Genomic DNA, 22509 nt, shown 5'->3' on the forward strand with positions numbered 1-22509 from the left:
GCACCAGTCCCCGAGGATCCCAGCATGCAGCACAGGCAGGGCTGCTGTGAGCTCTCAGTGAATACTGTATCACTCTTTGTATAGGAGGAGAACACTTCTTGTCAGTAGGATATGGCACTTTGGCATGTAACAAACTAAGGCCTTTCTTCACGAGGGCACTCCAGCAAAGATTTCCTAAATTCTTGCTGGGACCTCCAGAGAAGAAATAATGAGCATAACGAATAAGAATTCTAAAAACTATAATGTAAGATTCACCTTCAACACTATATACAAAATTCAGATTCATGACTATTTTTAAGGTAAGGATAAATGTGGAAAAAGGAGATGGCACAGTTCAGCAACTTCCCAGACAGCCAAGATACATGAGGTTGCTGGCTCTCAATCTCTGCCCCAAGGGAAATTGCCTCATTGCTCTTTTCCTGTGTCAGACAAAAATGGCAATGCTAAATGGTCTTAGACTGCTAAGGAATCAGTCATACAGATAAATCAATCAAGCCAAGGATTATAAACCTTGTAAGGGTTTATAACCTATAAGTTAAAAGGAAGACTTATAAAGTCATCTTTAAAATGTATAGAAGTACTTCACAGAAATAGAACTAATATTTCAATGCCAAACATGTTTTATGCACTATCTCATTGAATCCTCACAACAACCCTATGAGGCAAATATCATTATTCTTCACATTTTAGAGTTGAAAACAAAGCTCAGAGAAATGAAGTAGTTCACTCCATGTCACAAAACCAGTAAGGAGCAGAGTGGGTCTGCTCAGTTCTGACACCTATGTGGCATGTAGCTAAAGGTATGGACTCTAGAATCAGAAAACCTGGGTTCAAGTACCAGTTCTGCTCCTTTCTAGCTCTTGACTGTAAAAAGGCATGTCACCTCCCTGTGCCTTAAGTTTTTGTTGTTGTTTTTAATTTGTGTTTGGTATTTTTGTTTATTTAAATCTGTAAAACAGGAATAAGTAAGACTCCCGATCTCATAGAGTAGTTTTGAGGATTAAATGAATTAGTATCTGTAGACTTCTTTTAGAAGACTATCTTGCACTGTATGAGCATGAATGTCTGACAAATAAACACATGTAAATATGCTATAATAGCATAAAGATAGAAGAGGCCATGAGTGATATCTGCTTCCAGGAATAACTCCACTTAACACATCACATAGCAACAGATGCCTCTCTAAAAGATCTTTGGGGACAGCCATGTTACCGGTTTTCCTAATAACATACAACATTTAAGTACAGTTACATGCAAAAAGTATTTATTCTGCCTGAACTTCAATTCTTCTTATTATGATTTTGGCCTACTTCTCTTTGCTCAGCCCTTTGAAAAAATGGAAAACAGATAAGCATGGCAATGCGGAAAGTAAAATTGTAGTAAAGCAGCTTTAATTTCATGAGAAAAGGAGAGAGCTGAAACCTCTTCCAATCCCCCTCCTCAAATATTAACTATTCTAAAGTGATGAAGATTGAGGAATAGAAAAAGAACTCAAAGTTCCAGTCTTGACTGATTCTACCTGGCTGTTTGAACATAGACTAATCACTGCATCCATTCACTCTAGAATCCTTATCAGGAAAATGAAAATACAAGATGAAGAGATCACATGGACACTTAATGCTCAAATATCAGGGAAAATGACTTAAGGTCACATTAAGGAAGTGTCATGATTAGAACTCAAAACCAGACCTCCTAACCACAAGGATCTTCCAATTACACCTCTCACTCTCCATCACAATATCTTTTCTAGCTCTCGTCTTCTAACTTCCTACCTACCACCAACTACTTTTCAGCCAAGGCATGGTAGATTTAATTATTGTTCCCAAATTTCCCCCCACCTCTCTGTATCCATGTACTCTGCCATGTGACCTTGCAGTTCTGCTAAAGGAAGAATGTATTTCACCTCCTTACTGATGGTGGGCCCAACCATATGATTTGTTTTGGTCAACTGAATTTGTAAGGAAGCAATGGTAGTCTGGCTTTGAGCCTAGCTTTGAAAGACCCACATGTCTCTGCTTACCCACCATGCACTTCTGCCATCATCCTGAGAATAATGCCTCAGGTGATCCTCTGATCTCTGAAAACTTGAGACATATAGACCAGACCTAAATGGAACTCGTGGCCTGAGCCAAGCTCCGTAAACCTAACTGAAAAAAACAAAACTACTTCAGCCAATCCATAGATGTGTGAGCCAGAAATAAATGCTTACTGCTGTATGCCACTGAATTTTGGGATGCTTTATTATGTTATTCTTATGATAACTAACCAATATGCAAGGTTTTCTGGAATGCCCAGAAAATTATTTCCTGGTGATGCTAATGTCTTAAAGAACCAAAAATCCGAGCCCTGATTAAATTGCCATACATATCATCAGGCAACATCATCTACCAACAATTTCCCCTCTTCCAAAGTGAGGGTTTGCCCGTGAACTCAAACACCAGCTTGCTTAAAGTTCTGATTTTCCTGCCTCAGTTTTCTCATCTTCAAAATAAATGTGACACTAGAAGCTGCATCATTAAGTTGTCACAAGGCTCAAAAGATATTGCATGATAAATATTTAATAACATATTGAATGTTCCATAAGAATAGCAATGATGATGATGAATTGGCATCTTCCTTGATACAATCAAGGACAGGAAAATAAATGCTTTGAAAACAATATGCTAACCATTTCCTTTTAACTATTGAATTCTGGTTGGGGCGCAGGCTGTTTTCCCCCCTTACTTACCTAATAAAGCCGGCCCCTTCCTAATTGTCAAAGGAAGTGAGAAGCAGCTGTGACTAACACACACAGAGGCTATATAAGCAAATAAGAAAAAAAAAAAAATCCTCTGGACATGCATATCCTACTGTGAGCAGAAGCCAGTTTCCTAGGGAGCTTTTTTCAGAGGAAGTCTGGCTTTGGAAGATGGACCTCCTCGAAGACTGCTGTGCCTGGTGAGACTGACAATGTAGTGCCAGTTGAAAGACAATGTTTTTAAACATCCGCTTTGGTTAAAAAACAAGCAAGTAAAAAACAGTTCTATTACCTAAGTTGTCTGGATAAATATTGGCCTAGTAGTTTACAAAAATAAAAATATACCCCTCAATTTTCAAAATAGAAATCTAGAGACCCAGCTAGACTAGACTCTAGTATTGGCTTGTATTAATCACAGAAACTTTAGAAGTAAAATAAACTATATAGTTCATTCCCCTTATATTTTTCAGATAAGGAAACTCTGATGCAAAAAGGTGCATCTGATGCTTTCTGAAGAGAAATGGCTAAACCAGGAATGGGTTAAATGAGGACCAAGACATTGGGCCTACAAGGGTATCTCAGCATAACTTGAACAAAAATAGAACTCACAGAATTCTGTCCAAAATATCATATTTATGGAATATCTCTGAAGAAATGGCTGATTACATCTAACTAGGGATCATGTGACCTGGGCTCTGACCCCATCTCCCCTGCTAACCATCTTTGTCCCTAGGTCTATCACTTAACCTTCTAAGCTCAGTCCCCTCAACTGTAAAGTGAGGTGGGACTAGTAACTTTGAAGGTATTTTTCTACTAAATATAAGCTACAATATAAATGGATAGTAATAAGTCAGGTTCAGTTAAGTTTTTTAAAATTTTTAAACCACAATATGCTTACATCATATAGGCAGAAATCATTGCCATATAAGTTTTTTAAGTGCCTGTAGAAGCTAAAGCAACTTCATCTTGGATGCTAATCCACTATATTAACTTCTGATTAACCTTTGTTCTGGGAATGCCTCTAAGATTTCTACTTTATGTAGATAGTTATCAATCCTGCCCTTAGATCAAAATAACCTTGACCATAGATCCTGCCCTTAGAAAGATTCACATAGCATTCTTGTCTTTGCCGGGGAAGTCAACTTCAACTGTCCTACATGTTCCTTCCCTATATTACATAAGCCCTGGGTCTAGGGGGTAATGGCACAGGGATCCACCATCTTGTCTCACTGCTGTCCAAGACTATGGCTTCTATTTGTAAGTATCTATTAAATGTTTATCTTTCAGAAACTCAATATATCAGCTTATTTCTTAAGCCTCTCAGCTTCCTTAGACTTCAGGGTTAGGTGTGCATAGACCTGCTCGCTGTGGAACAGTGTTTAAGACCTGCTGGAGGAACAACAGTGATAGAAGGAGCATGAAGGTAGCAGAAGAATATGAGTTTTATTCCTTGCTCTGCCACTAGCTTCCCAGAGAACCTAGGAGAGGTCACATTTCCTCTCTGGGTCTTTGAGGCAGTCTCTCTTTGGAAGACAAGTTATGGTGAAAGTGCCTCTGTAATTATTATATTAAAGCACTATAGACACATAGCCAGTATTTTTCTCTTTCCTGCCCTTTGAATATATTCCAGAGGCTCCTGATTAGAGTCCGACATCTCTATTCTCGAAAGGCCATTATGGCAGTCACTGTTCGTTGCCAATTCAACGGCCATCCTCCTTCTTCCTATTTGTTCAGATATCAGGCAGGCAAGCAATGTTCCCAAAAAAAAAAAAAAACAAGCCCCTCTCTCAGGCCAAAGGGAAATTTTGGTACTCCTATTTCTTTTTCCTAAATATTGTCCTAGGAGTTGGCCCACAACTCTGCTATTGCCAATGAGTTATTAGGGGAAGTCAGCTGGCAACTTTGGTAAGACACTTTTCTGCTGGATAAAAGACAAAGTCATTTGAACAGAGCCTTTTCTGGCTGGGCACAGAGACTCACGCCTGTAATCCCAGGAATTTGGGAAACCTCGGCCTCCCAAACACCTGAGGTCAGGAGTTCAAGACCAGTGTGGGCAACATGGTGAAACCCCGTCTCTGCCAAAAATCCAAAAATTAGCCAGGCGTGGTGGCATGTGCCTGTAATCTCAGCTACCTGGGTGGGGCTGAGGTATAAGAATTTCTTGAGCCTGGGAGGTGGAGGTTGTAGTAAATCAAGATTGTACCACTCCAGCCTGCAAGGAAGAGCGAGACTGTCTCCAAAAAAAAAAAAAAAAAAAAAAATTCTGTACAGTAGAATTCTCTCCACGAGTGACTGCTTCCTTTTCTACATATGGATTAGAGACACAATATACATTTGTTGAATCAAATTCTCTTGCATCTTTTTGAACTAACTCATTTTCCTTGAATATGTAGCAAATAAAATACTTTTATTCTGCTAGTGATGAATGCTAACATAAATTGAAACAACCACTTTGTAGACCAATGTGGCAACACATCTAGTAAACTGCCAGAGATTCTATAACATAGAAATTCTATTTCTAAGTATATACCCAGGAGAAGAGTTGAACTGTGCACAAGGAGACATATAAATCACTGTCACAGGAGTATTGCTTGCACTCGCATAAAAAAAATGGAAGCAAATGACTCATTCATCAACAAGATAAAGATCCTGACACAGTGTCTCACAATCCAAACACTTTAGGAGGCTGAGGCTGGAAGATCACTTGAGACCAGGAGTTTGCAGCCTGGGCAACACAGGGAGACCTCATCTCAACAAAAATATGAAAAATTTGCCAGGTTTGATGGTATGCGCCTATAGCTTCAGTTACTCGAGTGGCTGAGATGGGAAGATTGCTTGAACCTGGAAGTCTAAGGCTATAGTGAGCTGTGATTATGCCACTGCACTCCAGCCTGGGCAGCAAAGCAAGGCCTTGTCTCAAAAAAAAAAAAAAAAAAAAAAGATAATTGTTTAAGAAATCATGAGATCTGCACATGTACCCCAGAACCTAAATTACAATAAAAAAAATTATGAGAAAAAAAGCAATATATAAAAGAGCACACACAGATCATTCCTTTTCTTATAAATATGAAAATCAATGATAGGAAATATTTATATGGTGTGTACTATGTGTCCCAAACTATTCTGAGCATTTTACACATAATAAGACATTTTATCCCCACAACTCTATCTGATACACACTATAATTTATCCCATATTAGAGATAATGAAACTAAGGTCAAAAGAAGTTAAGTGACTGGCCTACACTCACCAGCTACCAAATTGAAGAGCCAAGATGCAAACCCAAGTAGTCTGGCTCCAGAGTCCACTGTCTTAACCAGTATATTATATAAACAATACTACATACTGCTTAGTGAAATTCACATATGAGATAAAGGGGAAGGAAAGTCATAATAGGGTTAGAAGGTCCATATATGAGGATAATCAAGAGGATAAACCCATAAAGTCACTGCCTGCATGTATGAAGAAACAGGGATGCTGGTGGAAGATGATACAAAAGCAGATACTAAGGTTTTTTTTTTTTTTTTTTTTTTGTTTTTTTTTTTTGTTTGTTTGTTTTTTTTTTTTTTTTGAGATGGAGTTTCGCTCTTGTTACCCAGGCTGGAGTGCAATGGCGCGATCTCGGCTCACCGCAACCTCCGCCTCCTGGGTTCAAGCAATTCTCCTGCCTCAGCCTCCTGAGTAGCTGGGATTACAGGCACGTGCCACCATGCCCAGCTAATTTTTTTGTATCTTTAGTAGAGACGGGGTTTCACCATATTGACCAGGATGGTCTCGATCTCTCGACCTCGTGATCCACCCGCCTCGGCCTCCCAAAGTGCTGGGATTACAAGCTTGAGCCACCGCGCCCGGCCGATACTAAGGTTTTTTAATGTTATTTTCCATTTTTTGAAATTATAACATATATTCTGAAAAATACACTGTAGAAATGTCAAAAAATTTTCACAAACTGAACACACTCATGTCATCAGCACCCAAGGTCAAAACAACAAAATATTACCTGCACCCTTGAAAGTTCCGTTGTGATTCTTTTTTTTTTTTTTTTTTTTTTTTTTTTTGCAGTAACATCCCGTCTCCTAGCGATAACCACTAACCTGGCTTCTACCATCATCACTTAGTTTTACCTGTTTTTGTGCTTTATAGAAATAGATTCATACAGCAGGTAATCTTTTGTGCCTTTTTTTTTTTTTTTAACTCAACCTTGTATTTCTCAGATTCATCTATGTTACGGTGAACAACAGCTCTAGTTCATTTGTTCTCATTGCTGTGAGAATTTGCCACATGACAATTTGCCACAACATACGTATCCATTCAATGGGTGACAGGCATTATTAATCTTTTTTTAAAAAATCTTCTGATATAAGCCCCACATAGCAGGGTTCAGAATGCAGTGCGGTAGAAAGAGTACAGTCCCTAGAGTAACAAAAATCTGTTTGAAACCAGCTTCTGTTAATAACTATGTGCCCTTCTACAAGTTATTTGGCCATTACGGATCTTGACTTCCCCACCTGTAGGATACAAATAATAGTAATTGAAAGGACATAAACTAAGTACCTAGTACATGGTAGTTATTATTATAAGGCTTATAAAATATTTGTTGTAGACTTGAAAATCACTTACGGATTACTGTCACATAGCTTAATTCTTTGGCACCTTGACCACTTGATCTTCCCTGCTAATGCAGGCTGGTAGCCACTGAAACCCAAACATGGAAATTCAAATTTTTTGAAGCTATCAATGGGTAGTTCACTGCTGTTTCCTTCCCCTCTCTCCCACAGCAAGCACTGGCCTTTGGAATGTGGACCAACACTAACGTGTTTGTCTTCATCTACATCGTCAGGTTTGTTCCACCTTTGATGTGTTTTCAGCCTCATCTACTCCAGAACAGGCCCTTTTCTTAAATTTCTTTCTGTGATATCTGTACATGGATGAGAAACAGCATTAAGACTGACAACCCCATGTCCTATCATCAATGCCCTCTTGCCTGCCATCTCTTGGGTGAGAACACACTACATTATAGCTTCCACACCAGCTCCCACTCTCCATGAAGTGGGTTAAATGCAGACTCAGATGTCTTAGTCAGACGATTTGGCCCTGGTCCCACCAGAAACCACAAAAAGACTCAATTCAGTGACTGTTCCTCTCTGGCAAGGGTACCCTTGAAAAAGAACTGAAAACATCATACTGTGGGCAACTCTGACAAGACTCAAAAAATATGAATCAAAGGGTACAAATACTCTCCCTGTCATGAGGCTAGAGGGGATGACTGAGTCTTTATTCTGCCGTCTCTACTGGACAGTCTAGCATTCTATACTGCAAAATGAAAGACCCATTGTAAACAGAGCTGGACTAAGACTTGTTTGTCTTCCCTTAATCTTGGCTCAGAGAAGTGGGCGGTGGGGAGTTGCATGGTGATAGGAAGGGGAATAGTGGTGAGAAAAGTTTTGCAAATCAAGTGATAGCTGAAGTGCACACATTGGGGAGGACACACAAACTTTGCACGTGTTGGGAGTGTTGAGAGGTGGGAGGGATAGGAGTGAACCAACCAAATCTAGAGTGGCTGCCCAAAGAACTCTAAACCTAGTAGAGAAGAAATTAGGAAAAAGGGGCAAAGAAAGGCATCATCCTTCATCTATCCTTGGTACCAGAAATTAACTCATGTACTCACAGCCAAGGAACCTGGGTACAAATCCTAGATTGTCCACTGGTTTTTGCCACTGTAAAATGACTCTATTAATAACATCAAGAAGATTACAGTAAGCTTCCAGACTAGAATAGAAATGCTATAACCCCTAAAATGAAAAGTGAATGTGTGACTGATGGGAGTTGAGAGCTAAAAGGGTTAATTAAGCAAGACAGAAGTGCTCATACCTTCATCTTACAGAGTTATAGTCAAAAGTTGGTGAAATAAGAAACAAGAGTTAGGGCCGGGCGCGGTGGCTCAAGCCTGTAATCCCAGCACTTTGGGAGGCCAAGGCGGGTGGATCACGAGGTCAAGAGATCGAGACCATCCTGGTCAACATGGTGAAACCCCGTCTCTACTAAAAATACAAAAAAAATAGCTGGGCATGGTGGTGCGTGCCTGTAATCCCAGCTACTCAGGAGGCTGAGGCAGGAGAATTGCCTGAACCCAGGAGGCGGAGGTTGCGGTGAGCCGAGATCGCGCCATTGCACTCCAGCCTGGGTAACAAGAGCAAAACTCCGTCTCAAAAAAAAAAAAAAAAAAAAAAAGAAAAAGAAACAAGAGTTTAAGTATATCATTTAAAATAACAGAGGTACACAGTACAAGAAGTAAAATGGTGTTATAATTATCAAACAGTGGAAGAAGAGGGAGAGTAAGGTGGAAGTGTGAACAATGATCTCCTGTATTCACAGCATGGAGAAATAATTTCAAACTAAAAGAAAACATAGTAATATAAGCATTTTAAACTATAAAAATAACTAACAGAAGAATGCAACATAAATGGTTAAGACTGGATACCTCTGAGTAGTGGGTAAATATGAGAAGCCTTTTGATTTTCTTTGTAGACTCTGTATTACTGTTATATTTTTTAAAATATGTCTCTGCCTGTATCTGTTATAAAATTTGAATTTTTAAAATGGAAAAACCAGCACTAATTATTTTCTCAAAAAGTAAGGATTGTGAAATGAGGTTAGTCTGATGAAACTGCAGATCACACATTAAAGTTAGAAAAAAACAAATGTTTACCTCATTGCATAAATATACCAACTGCCACACAGAAGTTGAAAGACATACCCTATTTAATTGAAAACAGGAAGATCTATCTGGTTTAACCACAAGGAGGTGGTTTACAAATATTTTTAACCAATAGAGTGCTGTTATAAAGGACATGTTGCCCCAAAATTCCACTATAGAAAACACATCCAAGGGAAAGTGCCACTTGAAGAATCAGTGCCACTTGAGGAAGTTGATCCTGCTTGAATAACAGGATGACTTTATACAGAATGTGTTCACTATTAGTTCAGAGCATTATCTGTGTTATTTTCTTCCTTCCTTCATTGCTTTCATCCTTCCTCCTTACCTCCCTCCAATTCTATGACAAAGAGATAACTCCCACATCCTGCGAAGCCAGAGACACATACCAGGAGACCTAGTAACATGAAACCTCTTCATATGCCAGTAGTCACTTCGGAAACATTCAGCGTTCAACACCCCTATCGCTCTGTTCCTGACTCGTTCATTAACGTCTCAGTTCTTTTTAATTTGTTAATTCACACTAAGTCCATCGTCAATTGAACAGTTTCATGGAGCACATTCTATACTCCCTATTCTATTACCAGTACTAGCAAGAATTATAATGATGAAAGAAACTTATTTAGTACATGTTATTGATGAAAGAAACTTATTTAGCACATATTATTTGCCAGGTACTGTACTAAGAACTTTATATATGTCAACTAATTCAATTAATTGAATAATTATCTGTATACAAACTTTCATCAAATACTTCCTCCTCTTGATTGTGAAGCCCCAGAAAACCCATAAACTATCTACCAAATGGGGAAGAGCTATCTATGGAATATAATTTCTTTGTCTAGTTCAGTGCTATCCAATAGAAAGATAATGCAAGCCACATGTAATTTGAAAATTTTTAGTAGTCACATTTCAAAAACAAAAAATAGATGACCAAATATTATCATTTAAACATATAATCAAAATAAAATGTAACTTTTTCTTTTTTTTCTTACTATCTTCATAATCCAGGGTGTATTTTACACATATTTTACACTTAAGCACAACAAATTCTGCCTACCGTATTTCTAGTACTCAGCGGACAAATATTTAGTTAATTACCCTTAAAATCTCAAACTAGCGAAAGATCAGATTTGGAATATTTGCCCATTGTTCTTGTTGTCAGGAGCCAAGAGAAAACTGAGGTTCAGAGAGAAGTGATGTTTCCTGTAAAGTGAAATAAGCCCTAGACTTACAACCAGAACTCAATTCACATCCAAGCTATTGAATGACCTTAGAGGCTACACCTCACTGAACTTGGTGTCCCCATTTTTTAATGGGGGATAATAACCTTTACAAGATTGTCCTGGGGTTCAAGTGAGAACATGGATCTATATACATAAGAGTCTAATACAGCACCTACCATAACCAGTGAACTCTCAAAGCCAGCTAGCAGCAATGCTGAGTGTATCAGGCTAGGTCCAATGAGGAGATAGAGAACACTACAAATAATTAACATATAAGAAAACTCTATATGGTACCCTAAGGCTAAGAAAAAGTACACAAATAAGGACAAATTTTAATGTTGTTCAGACCTCACTTAAAAAGGAGTAATTTGGTGGGGCATGGTAGCTCACACCTGTAATTCTAACACTTTAGGAGGCCAAGGCAGGAGGACTGCTTGAGTTCAGGTAATTGAGACCAGTCTGAGCAATATGATGAAACCCCATCTGCATAAAAATTACAAATAAATTAGCCAGGCATAGTGGTATGTGCCTGTAGTCCCAGCAACTCGAGAGGCTGAGGTGAGAGGATCACCTGAGCCTGGGGAGGGTCGAGGCTGAAGTAAGCCATGATTATACCACTGCACCTTAGCATGAGTGACAGAGTAAGACCCACCTTGTCTCACCCAAAAAAAAAAAAAAAAAAAGAAGAAGAAGGAGTAATTTAACACACTGGATAGCATAATGTTTGCTGCTTTGGCCCAGTGGTTCAGTCACTACATAAGCAGGAGGCAACTCACCAGAGTATAAAAAAGCAGACCAACAGTGACCACCAGAGAAGGCAGAAAAAGAATGTGGGAAAACTGAGTTCCAGGTGAGCTCAACAGGGCCAGTGTGGTTTGGTGGGAACCCCCTAGGGTGCAAGCTCAATGTATGAGGGCCCCACAGAGGCAGTAATAGCTCCATGATAACTCTTCAGCCATCAAGCAGGCCATGTGGGATAGGGGGTCTACAGAGGGAAGCTGAGGGACAGTATGGTCATGAAGCCTTCAAGGAGATTGAGGTACCACGTGTCTGGGTGGGTGGCTGGGTCAGAGCTCCATCAGCTGTCCTCCCCCCACCTTGTCTCCACCACAGCTGAAAACTTCATGAGATCCCCCTCCTCCTGCAGTGTCCCTCCACCTCCCTCTACTGAGAGAGCTTAAAAGCATGCTCACTCTAAGGGTGAGATGCTTAAAGAAAATCTGTCCATTATCACAGAGCAGGTATTGAGAGGCCTGGAACTAATTGGCAATAAATTGATAACACATAGGGGTAGACTGTAAGCTACATTTTGACTATTGGGATTCCAGATGGATAGTTTATTGGAGACATGACTCATGCTAAGTTGGTCTCCTTTGTAGATGTACACATCAGCCTTACTGGTAAACAAATATGAAAAAAGATAGATATGTATGTAACCTTTCTGAGACTCACTTTCTTCATTGAGACGATGGATATTAAAAAATCCTACCTCACAGTTTTGCTGTGAGAATTAAGGAAAAAAGCATATGTTAAATCCTTAGCACAGGGAGTACAGTCATGCACCACAAAATGAGGTTTCAATAAACAATGAACTGCATACACAATGACAGTCCTATAAGATTATAATACAGTATTTTTACTGTACGTCTTTACGTTTAAACAAATACTTATCATCGGGTTATAACTGCCTATACTACTTAGTACAGTTAACACCCATACAAGTTTGTAGCCTAGGAGCGATAGGCTATACCATCTGGCCTAATTGTGTATTAGGCTAGACCATTGCAGTTTGTGTTAGGCACACTCCTATGAGATTCACACAACCAAGAAAGCACGTAATGATGCATTTCCCAGACCAAAACACTAAGCAATGCATCACTGCACATAATACAAATTCATTTCCGTTTGCTCAGATAACATGAGGGCAACCATGATAGCATATCCTTGCTTTTCTAGTGTTATTCTTATAAAATAAAGAAAGTAAATAAAATTATTCCACAAGTGGTTATTTTTATTCTCACTTGCAATTTTTTTTTTTCTTTTGAGATGAAGTCTCAATCTGTCACCCAGGCTAGAGTGCAGTGTTATGATCTTGGCTCACTGCAAATTCTGCCTCCCAGGTTCAGGCAATTCTCCTGTCTCAGCCTCCTGAGTAGCTGGGATTACAGGCGTGTGCCACCACGTCCAGCTAATTTTTGTATTTTTAGTAGAGATGAGGTTTCACCATGTTGGTCTGGCTAGTCTCGAACTCCTGACCTCGTGATCCACCTGCCTCAGCCTCCCAAACTGCTGGGATTACAGGCGTGAGCCACCGTGCCCGGCCACTTGTAATTTTTAAATATACTTCTGTCCTTCAATCATATCCTCTCCCAAATAAGTATTGATGTTAACGAGACTCCAGTGAAACAAGTAGAATCCAGTATTGCTGGGCTATCAGGGGAACCCACTTTGCTTGAACACCTAATAATGCCCACGTCAACCTGACTGATGATAGCAGGCAGCGGGAGCTCAACCACTAATTTGCTCTTTCATCTTGAAGTTTGCTACTTTCATGGCCAGACATTGTGGCTCATGCCTGTAATATCAGTACTTTGGGAAGCGGAGTTGGCAAGACTATCAGGAGTTCATGTCTCTTAAAAAAAAGAAAAACTCAAAAATAATAATAATAAAAAGAAAAACTTGCTATTTTCAAATTATTGATCCAAACTGATTGTCATAATATTCCAGATAATATCGACTCCTCTTAGTCCTAAAAAAAACCTAGATGCTTGGTCAAGATGCTGTATTTTAGCCCTGGTAGAAGAAACTACCTTTGCTACATGGTGGATACACGTTGAGAGCTCATGAAACAGACCTACACCGAGCTGAAAAGATTCAAAATGAAAATTATTCACATCCCTTTATCAGATGCTAGAGAATCATAGATACATGGATGGTTAAGCTGGACAGAATGTGAAATTATCTGGCACACAGCATTGTTTAATAGAACTTTCCACAATGACGGAAATGTGTTTTATCTGTACTGTCCAACACAGTAACTACTAGACACAAGTGACTGCTGAGCACTTGAAATGTGGCTAGAAAGAATGAGGAGCTGAGTTGTTAATTTAATTTTATTTAAATAGATAATGGCTACCAGAATAGACAGCAAAGATCTAGACACCATTGCTTAATGTAAAAAGCATGGAATATAAAGCTAAAAAGACCTTTAGGTCTAAATCCAGGCTAGTATACTTACTAACCACATTAGTCTGTACTCACACTGCTATAAAGAAATACCTGAGACTGGGTAATTTATAAAACAAAGAAGTTTAATAGGCTCACAGTTCTGCATGCTGTACAGGAAGTACTGCAGTTTGTCCTGGTGAAGTCTCAGGAAACAAAATCATGGTGGAAAGTGAAAGGAAAGCAGGTACATCTTATGTGGCCAGAGCAGGAGCAAGAGTGGGGGAGCTGCTACACATTTTCAAACAACCAATTCTGATGAGAACTCAATCACCACTAGGAGAACAGCATCAAGGGGATGGTGCTGAACCATTCGTGAAGGGTCCACCCTCATGATGTAATCACCTCCCACCAGGCCCCACCTCCAACACTGGGAATTGCAAGCTAACAGGAGATTTAGCTGGGGACACAGATCCAAACTACATCACTAGCTAGATAACTTTGGTCATGTTATTTATCTTGTCCAAGGCTCAGTTATTCATTTGTGAAATGAGAAAATGCCAGAAGCACATGAGGTTCTTGTGATTAAAGAATGAATGTAAAGAACCTAGCCCAGTGCTCAACATAGCAGGCAGTTGATAAATGACAGCTAGTTTTTCAGACAAAACACCAAAAACACCAAAAACACAAGCAATTTATGCACAGATACAGAGTCTGTTGGCCACAAAGTCAGAGGCCAATTCTAGATTTTCTTACTTTCTTTCGTGATTTTTCTTTTTCTTTTCTCTTTTTTTTTTTTTTTTTTTTTATATGGCATTTCGCTGCCCAGTCTGGAGTGTGATGGCACGATCTTGGGTCACAGCAACCTCTGCTTCCTGGGTTCAAGCAATCCTCTTGCCTCAGCCTCCTCAGTAGCTGGGATTACAGGCATGTACCACCACCCCGGGTTAATCTTGCATTTTTAGTAGAGACAGGGGTTTCTCCATGTTGGTTAGGCTGGTCTCAAACTCCCGACCTCAGTTGATCCACCCACCTCGACCACCCAAAGTGCTAGGATTACAGGCATGAGCCACCACATCTGGCCTGATCATTTTTCTTATAGCGACTAATCCCCCACCCCTCCTCCTTTATCATGTTAGTCCAGGCTACTATAACAGAATGCCATAGACAGAGTGGCTTAAACAACAAACATTTATTTTGCACTTTAGGAGGCTGACTAGGCCAAGAGCAAAGCACCAGCATATTGGTGCTTATTTTTTTAAAGTGAAGAGTACTCACACATACAACTACGCGATTGCTATTAAAAAAAAAAAAAAAAAAAAAAAAACATATAAAGAAAATGTACCTTGGTAAAGCCTATTTGTTCCTTCCGGAAATTTTCCAGGGGTTTAATCAGCAAATCACTAGCATTGTGTACCTAGACAAAAAGAAAAAACAAACAAAACTAGGTTAACAAGGTTCAGATACAAGATTCCTTATTACTGTGACATTTTCATTTATAGGCCAGCCTGAAAAATGTTAAATGGTTTGTTGATTTGTAGGTTTTTGTTACTGTTTGTTTCTACATTGTTTCTGAAAGTCAAATGCATTGAGAAGAAATGAGAGAATAATAATAGGGGCATTTCTCTGTACTTCAATGGTAGTCTGACCTGAGGGTTTAATCGATAAATGTCTGTGTTGTCCAGCAGAAGACACAGGAGACCTGAAGGACAGGTGAAAAAGAGAAGAGAAAGAGAATGACCAATACAAGAAAAGGACAATTGCAGCAAGTGCCAATCATTTCATCAGAGGCAAATGAGTGTGCAAAGACAGCATTAGGAATAATCATTTACAGTCCTGCCTGTGCCGTAAAACCGGAACATCACCTGCAGAATGTGGAGTGCATTACAGCATCACAGAAAACACTAGACTAGGCCTTCAAATTACCTAAATATACATGCTCAGAAGCTAATAGAAAAGGCCTGTTCAGGGATTATTAATATTGGCAATAATAAATACGTTCTAGAGATATAAAAATATCAGATTCAAAGAAGACTCCTTGTTCTTTGAGCAGATAAAGGTGTACAAAGCTTTTTCTTCATATAAACCTCTTAGGAGATTGCATCTGTCCAAGGCAACAAGTGGGGTTTGTACCTCAGTGGTGAGAGAATCACTAATATGGAAGGCCTTAGAGAAGGCATCCGAAGGGCTGCATTTTGGGAACCATTGCATTAATTTTTATCAAATACAAAACAGGAAACTAAAAGACTAGTCTCCTTGTCATACGAGACATAGGTGTCAGATACACAAGACATATCTTCATAACAAAAACAGACAACAGGTGGAAAAGCCAGTTTTGACAAGATCTGAGTTCTCCAGTCTAAGAAGCAATTTTCAACCTACCACCCCAAAAGTACGGAAAGTTGTGGGGCATTAGTGCACAGGTTATACATGTCTTTCAGGTAATTTGGGCCTCATTTTCTGTGTGTAGGTATGATTCAAGGTTCAACTAAATGGGCAAACTCCTAAAATGGCACTGCTAGCCTTTGTATGAGAACAACCTGGTGAACCCTGACATTCTGATATCCTGCAGCTTCTAACACTATAATCCAGGATTTCCAGCACCCAGCAAAAATATAAAACTAGGCAAGAAAAGAAAAGTTTGCCTTGAGAACAGTCATTCTCTATTTCTCCTGATCACCAGTGATTTTATAGCTGGCTTTCTAAAACTTGTTTGCTACACGCCTAGATTTATAAAATCATGTAACCCTTCCCAAAGTTTGCTGATTTTTACAAAAAAAGACCTCTTGCCTGCTAACACCTCCAGACCCTGTCTGATTTTCATCACATCTCTTCTCTTCTACTGGATCTATGAAACCCCGCTGAGTCCTAATCGTACTATAACGTACCTCCCAGTTATGACACTTAACATACTCTTTATCCCTGATTGTGCTAATTAGCCAAAGACAGGAAAGTCGACAAATTCCAACCTACAAGAGCCCCTAGTAAAGACTTCTCTACGTAGGTCTGATTCATAGAAAGATTCATTTTGTTTGGTTATGAAATCAAAGCTCCAGTACCAATTACAGTATCAAAAATAATTACACCAATGACTCTCCTTAATTGAAAATAAGACTTCTTAACTAAAACCACCCAAAATCAAGTCATTGGTGCCATAAGCCCAGTACAGAAAGTTATTGTTCTACTTTACTATTGTAGAGGCCTTAAAACATGGCCACAAACTCTGACGCAACTTCCGGTAAGAGGTGAGGTCTATGTCTCTTCTATCTTGAATGTGAGTGGGCTTGTTAATATTTTGAACCAATGGAGTACTCCAGAAGTAACATTCTGTGACATTTGAAGCTAGGTCATAAAACGCCAGCACCAGTTCTCTCCCAGTTCTCTTGGAATACTCATACTAGAAGCCTTGAGACAGTATGTCAGAAGTTTAATTACCCTGAGATTACCAAACAGGAGAGGCCAAATTCTGGTCAACGTCTCATACCAGCTGAATCCACCCTTCCTGCCATCCCCACTGGAAGGTGCCAGACCATTTCGGACCCTCCGTATCAACTCATCTGCCAGGTGAATACCATCATGTGGAGCAGAAGAATCACTCAGCTGACCCATCTGAATTCCTAACCCACAAAATAATCACGAATAGTTTACAAATTTACAAATAATTACAAATAATTTGTTTAAGACAATTTTTCCATGGACCCAGGGTAGGAGGAGGTGCAGATGGTTTCAGGATGAAACTGTTCAACCTCAGATCAGGCATTAGATTCTCATAAAGAGCATGCAACCTAGATCCTGCATGCACAGTTCACAATAGGGGTTGCTCCTATGAGAATCTAATGCCATCACCGATCTGATAGCCGGCAGAGCTCAGGCAATAATGTTCCTTATCCTGCCGCTCACCTCCTGCTGTGTGGCCAGGCTCCTAACAGGCCACAAACTGGTACCCCACAGCCCAGGGTGTGGGGACCCTAGTTTAAGCCACTAATTTTAGAAAAAGTTGTTATGCAGCAATATATAATTAGAAAAACAACTTGCAGTTTTAAAAAGGTAATATGGTCAGACACAGTGGCTCAACCTGTAATCCTAGCACTTTGGGAGGTCAAGTTGGGTGGATCACCTGAGGTCAGGGGTTCAAGACCAGCCTGGACAACATGGTGAAACCTTGTCTCTACTAAAAATACAAAAAGTAGCTGGGTATGGTGGCACATGTCTGCAATCCCAGCTACTGGAGAGGCTGAGGCAGGAGAATTGCTTAAACCCAGGAGGTGGAGGTTGCAGTGAGCTGAGCTTGTGGTGCCACTGCACTCCAGCCTGAATGGCAGAGCAAGAATCAGTCTCAAAAATTAATTAATTAATTAATTAATTAAATTTAAAAGGTAATATGCAAAAAGTGGCCAACTGGGAAACACTGAAGAAGTTTGCCTTTGAATAAGAGGTGAACATACTGCTTTCTAAAGCATTGCATGGAGCTGGGCCTTTGCGTATTCAGGCACCCCCAGGATGGCAGAGCTGCTGGCTTTTCATTCTCCAAAGGGGATTGTCCTGCATAATCAAGTGTGTCAGCAACGTCTCACACAGGGTCCATAAGGCCACTGCCTTTTACATGTTTGACCCCCATTCAGTCTAGAAAAGTAGTCCATGGTTTACTAGAATTGTAGTACATCATTTTCCCTTAAGCACTTTGGCAACACTGCTCCCAGTCTCTTATAGCACACCTCTCTATGATACTCATTGGTTATCATACTATTTTCTTGTCAGAAGAGAGACTTAGGAATGTAGAAAAAAGTCACATTGAGGATTTGCTGTTTTTTCTTTCTCATTCTATTTTATTCTTAAATCTCTTAGAACTCTACCAATGACTCCCCCTTTAAGTACACTTGGCCTTTCATCTCTTTTCTAATCACTGCATTCATTTTGTGAGCTCACTGGGGACAAAAACTCCTACCTACTATCTCAGGTAGAATCTCCACCATAAGGAGTGACATCCTAAACTCATTAGTGAGTTTTTATCATCAGAATCCTATTGAATAAAGACCAAAGTAACACTGCACAAGGTGTTGAGCAGATAGAGATGATATTTAGTCCAGTATTGCAGGATTGCGCAGGAATCTTTGATGGTAAACAAAATTTCAAAAGAGAACACTGGGCCAGGCGCAGTGGCTCGCGTCTGTGATCCCAGTACTGTGAGACGCCAAGGAGGAAGGATTAACTGAGGCCAGAAGTTCGAGACCAGCCTGGCCAACATGGCAAAACCCCAGCTCTACTAAAAATGCAAAAATTAGCAGGACATGGTGGTGGGCGCGTGTAGTCCCAGCTACTTGGGTGGCTGAGGCAGAAGAATTGCTTGAACCCGGAAGGTGGAGGTTGCAGTGAGCCGAGATCATGCCACTGCACTCTAGCCTGGGCAACAGAGGGAGACTCTGTCTCAGAAAAAAAAAAAAAAAAGAGAGAGAGAGAGAGTACTAAAGACAGGCTGGCCGGGCGCAGTGGCTCAAGCCTGTAATCCCAGCACTTTGGGAGGCCGAGGCGGGTGGATCACGAGGTCGAGAGATCGAGACCATCCTGGTCAACATGGTGAAACCCCGTCTCTACTAAAAATACAAAAAATTAGCTGGGCATGGTGGCGCATGCCTGTAATCTCAGCTACTCAGGAGGCTGAGGCAGGAGAATTGCCTGAACCCAGGAGGCAGAGGTTGCGGTGAGCCGAGATCGCGCCATTGCACTCCAGCCTGGGTAACAAGAGCGAAACTCCGTCTCAAAAAAAAAAAAAAAGACAGGCTGAAATATTATGGGAGCCTCTTTAGGTCACTTTTGGCAGTCTTCAAAGACAGACCTTGCACATTGCCAACAGAGGCCCCATTTGCAGTCAGAAAGATATCTAGGCAAGCTTCATAATCATACAAGAAGCGTGCAATCTACACTTTTTGAGGCCCCCCTCTTTTTTTTTTTTTTTTTTTGAGGCAGGGCCTTGCTCCCCCAGGCTGTAGTACAGTGGCATGACCATGGCTCACTGGAGCCTTGATCTTCCCAGACTCAGGTAATCCTCCCACCTCAGTCTCCCAAGTAGCTGAGACTACAGGTGCATAATAACACCTGGCTAATTTTTGTATTTTAAGTAGAGACAGGTTTCACCATGTTGGCCAGGCTGCTCTTGAACTCCTGGCCTCAAGTGATCTGCACGCCTCCACCTTTGAAAGAACTGGGATTACAAGCATGAGCCACCACACCCAGCCCTAACAGGATACCTTTGAGAACATCACAGGATGCCCCTTCCTCATTATTTCACTTCATAATTCCTTCCCCAATTTATATTCATTTATGGAGATGACCAGACATAGGCAATTGCCATGCTCAAGGGCTGTGAACTTTCTTACTGATATACTAAAGCTTATTTTGGACTCTTCTTTTAGAAAGGATAAAATACAGTATAAGACCACTAAATTATCCAGATTGGGATAGAGGGGTCCTTTTGCTACAACCCCAGGAAATGGGAAAATTACAATCAAGCAATGAATTCCTGGCATGGGGTGAAAGGCACTCATTAAGCCTAACCATCTCAGCATTCCTGGAATTAAGTGGGAAACAGGGAGCAAACACTCAATATATGATTGAAAGTTGTTGGGACAAAAGGGCACAACATAATTAAACACAGAAGAAAATGAGTCAGTCATGTGGCAAAGTACCAGCAAGAAGGGTGAGAAAAACAACATCTCAAAAGATGAATACTACTTCAATATGTGAGGGCTTTGTTACTGGGTAAATAAAAGAGATGGAGAAACAACTAGGGCTAAAGAGAAATACAGCTGAGCTTTCTAGTGCTATCTGAAAGAAATGGGGGCAAATGCCTTTGAAAACAACATGGGCAGTAGTCCACAAACTCTGTGGGCCGCGAAGAACATTTAGTAGAGTGTGTATTAGCAAGGGGGCCATCTAAGAGGCTCCAGGAAAAGCATGCATATTCGTCTCCCTTTAGTACACTTAAAAGCAACTGTTTTAAACTGAGAAAATTCCCAAGTCATATTTTCACAAGCAGAATCTTGTGAGTAACTAAAGACAGCTAAAAACCATGCTTACATAATCAGTATTTTTCCCCTTATAAAACTCTTCCATGTTTAGTATATTATTTGGAGCACTTTAAACACCCATAAGAGGTGGGAATTATTTTCCTCACTCTACAAAGAAGAAAAAGGGGCCCAGAAAAAGGAAGTGATTAATCTGAAGTCAGCGAGTCAGTGACAGAAACAGAATCAGAGCCTCAATTCTCTAATTTCCCTACCTCCAAGTTCTGCCTTCAATCCTACTTCTCTAGGAGTCTAGATTCTATGAGCAGTATTTTGAGAAAACAGTACCACATTATTGAAAAGAAAGAGGTTTTTTAGGTAAATGAGTTCTAGCTGTGGGAATAAATAGCTTTAAGAAAAACATAAAAAGTCATCTGATGGAGAAAGGTAAAATAGACCATTTTGATATTCTCTACAGAATTCCCATCTTACCATTATGCCCCCAATAAAAATGAATATTGATCAACATAGACATTTTAACACTTAAGTCTCCAACAAGTCTGGGGTGGGAACAAGGAACAGTGTTTCCAACAATTTTCTGCTGGTGCTGGTCATGATGGTACTACTGAGTCTAAGGACCACACAAAAAGATTATTTTTTAAGCTGTTGAAATAATTAGACTTTATAAAAATGAAACAGGTATAAATCTAGCAAAATATGTAAAAATTCTATATAAGCAAAATAAAATTCTGATGAAGGAAATCAAAAAGATATAAATAAGTGGCAAGATAACCCATGTTCACAATTAGAAAAAGGTCAGTATTTTTAAGATAATCAGTTTTTCCCTGGTATCTTAAAAGCAAATCGTAATCAAAATCAAAAAGATATCTCTAGTATCTTAAAAAGCAATCTCAATCAAAATCCCAGCAAGTTATTTTGTGGATACAAACAAATTGATTAAGCTTATACCTGACTTCAATGTTTTTTACTACAATGTGAAAGTAATGAAGACAGTGTGGTATTGGTGAAAGAACAGATAAATAGATCAATGGAACAGAAATAGCCCAGATACAGATCCATACAAATGTAGTCAAGTGACCTTTGATAAAGAACAAAAGGTAATTCAAAGGAGAAAGAGTAGTATTTTCAAAAAATAGTGTTGGAGCCATGAAAAAAACCTCATCATCACTGGCCCTTAGAGAAATGCAAGTCAAAACCACAATAAGATACCATCTCACACCAGTTAGAATGATGATCATGAAAAAGTCAGGAGACAACAGGTGCTAGAGAGGATGTGGAAAAATAGGAATGCTTTTACGTTGTTGGTGGAATTGTACATTAGTTCAACCATTGTGGAAGACAGTGTGGTGATTCCTCGAGGATCTAGAACCAAAAATACTATTTGACCCAGCAATCCCATTGCTGGGTATATACCCCAAAAATCATAAATCATTCTACTATAAAGTCATGTGCACACATATGTTTATTGCAGCACTGTTCACAATAGCAAAGACTTGGAACCAACCCAAATGTCCATCAATGATAGACTGGATAAAGAAAATATGGCCAATATACACCGTGGAATACTATGCAGCCATAAAAAAGGATGAGTTCATATCCTTTGCAGGGACATGCATGAAGCTGGAAACCATCATTGTCAGCAAA

General features: G+C 39.8%; 1 protein-coding gene across 4 annotated transcripts in view; it reads right to left on the bottom strand.

Moving 5' to 3' along the window:
* The window catches only part of OPHN1 (oligophrenin 1), a 391423-nt gene that overhangs the window by 210648 nt on the left and 158266 nt on the right, over positions 1-22509 (bottom strand). For all 4 annotated transcript variants that reach the window (XM_074391741.1, XM_074391740.1, XM_003940936.4 and 1 more), the window contains one exon: positions 15189-15260. In XM_074391741.1, coding sequence (XP_074247842.1) covers positions 15189-15260 — 72 coding nt within the window. The remainder of the gene's footprint in view (positions 1-15188; positions 15261-22509) is intronic.

This window comes from Saimiri boliviensis, chromosome X, assembly GCF_048565385.1.
Source record: "Saimiri boliviensis isolate mSaiBol1 chromosome X, mSaiBol1.pri, whole genome shotgun sequence".
Classification (NCBI taxonomy): domain Eukaryota; kingdom Metazoa; phylum Chordata; class Mammalia; order Primates; family Cebidae; genus Saimiri; species Saimiri boliviensis.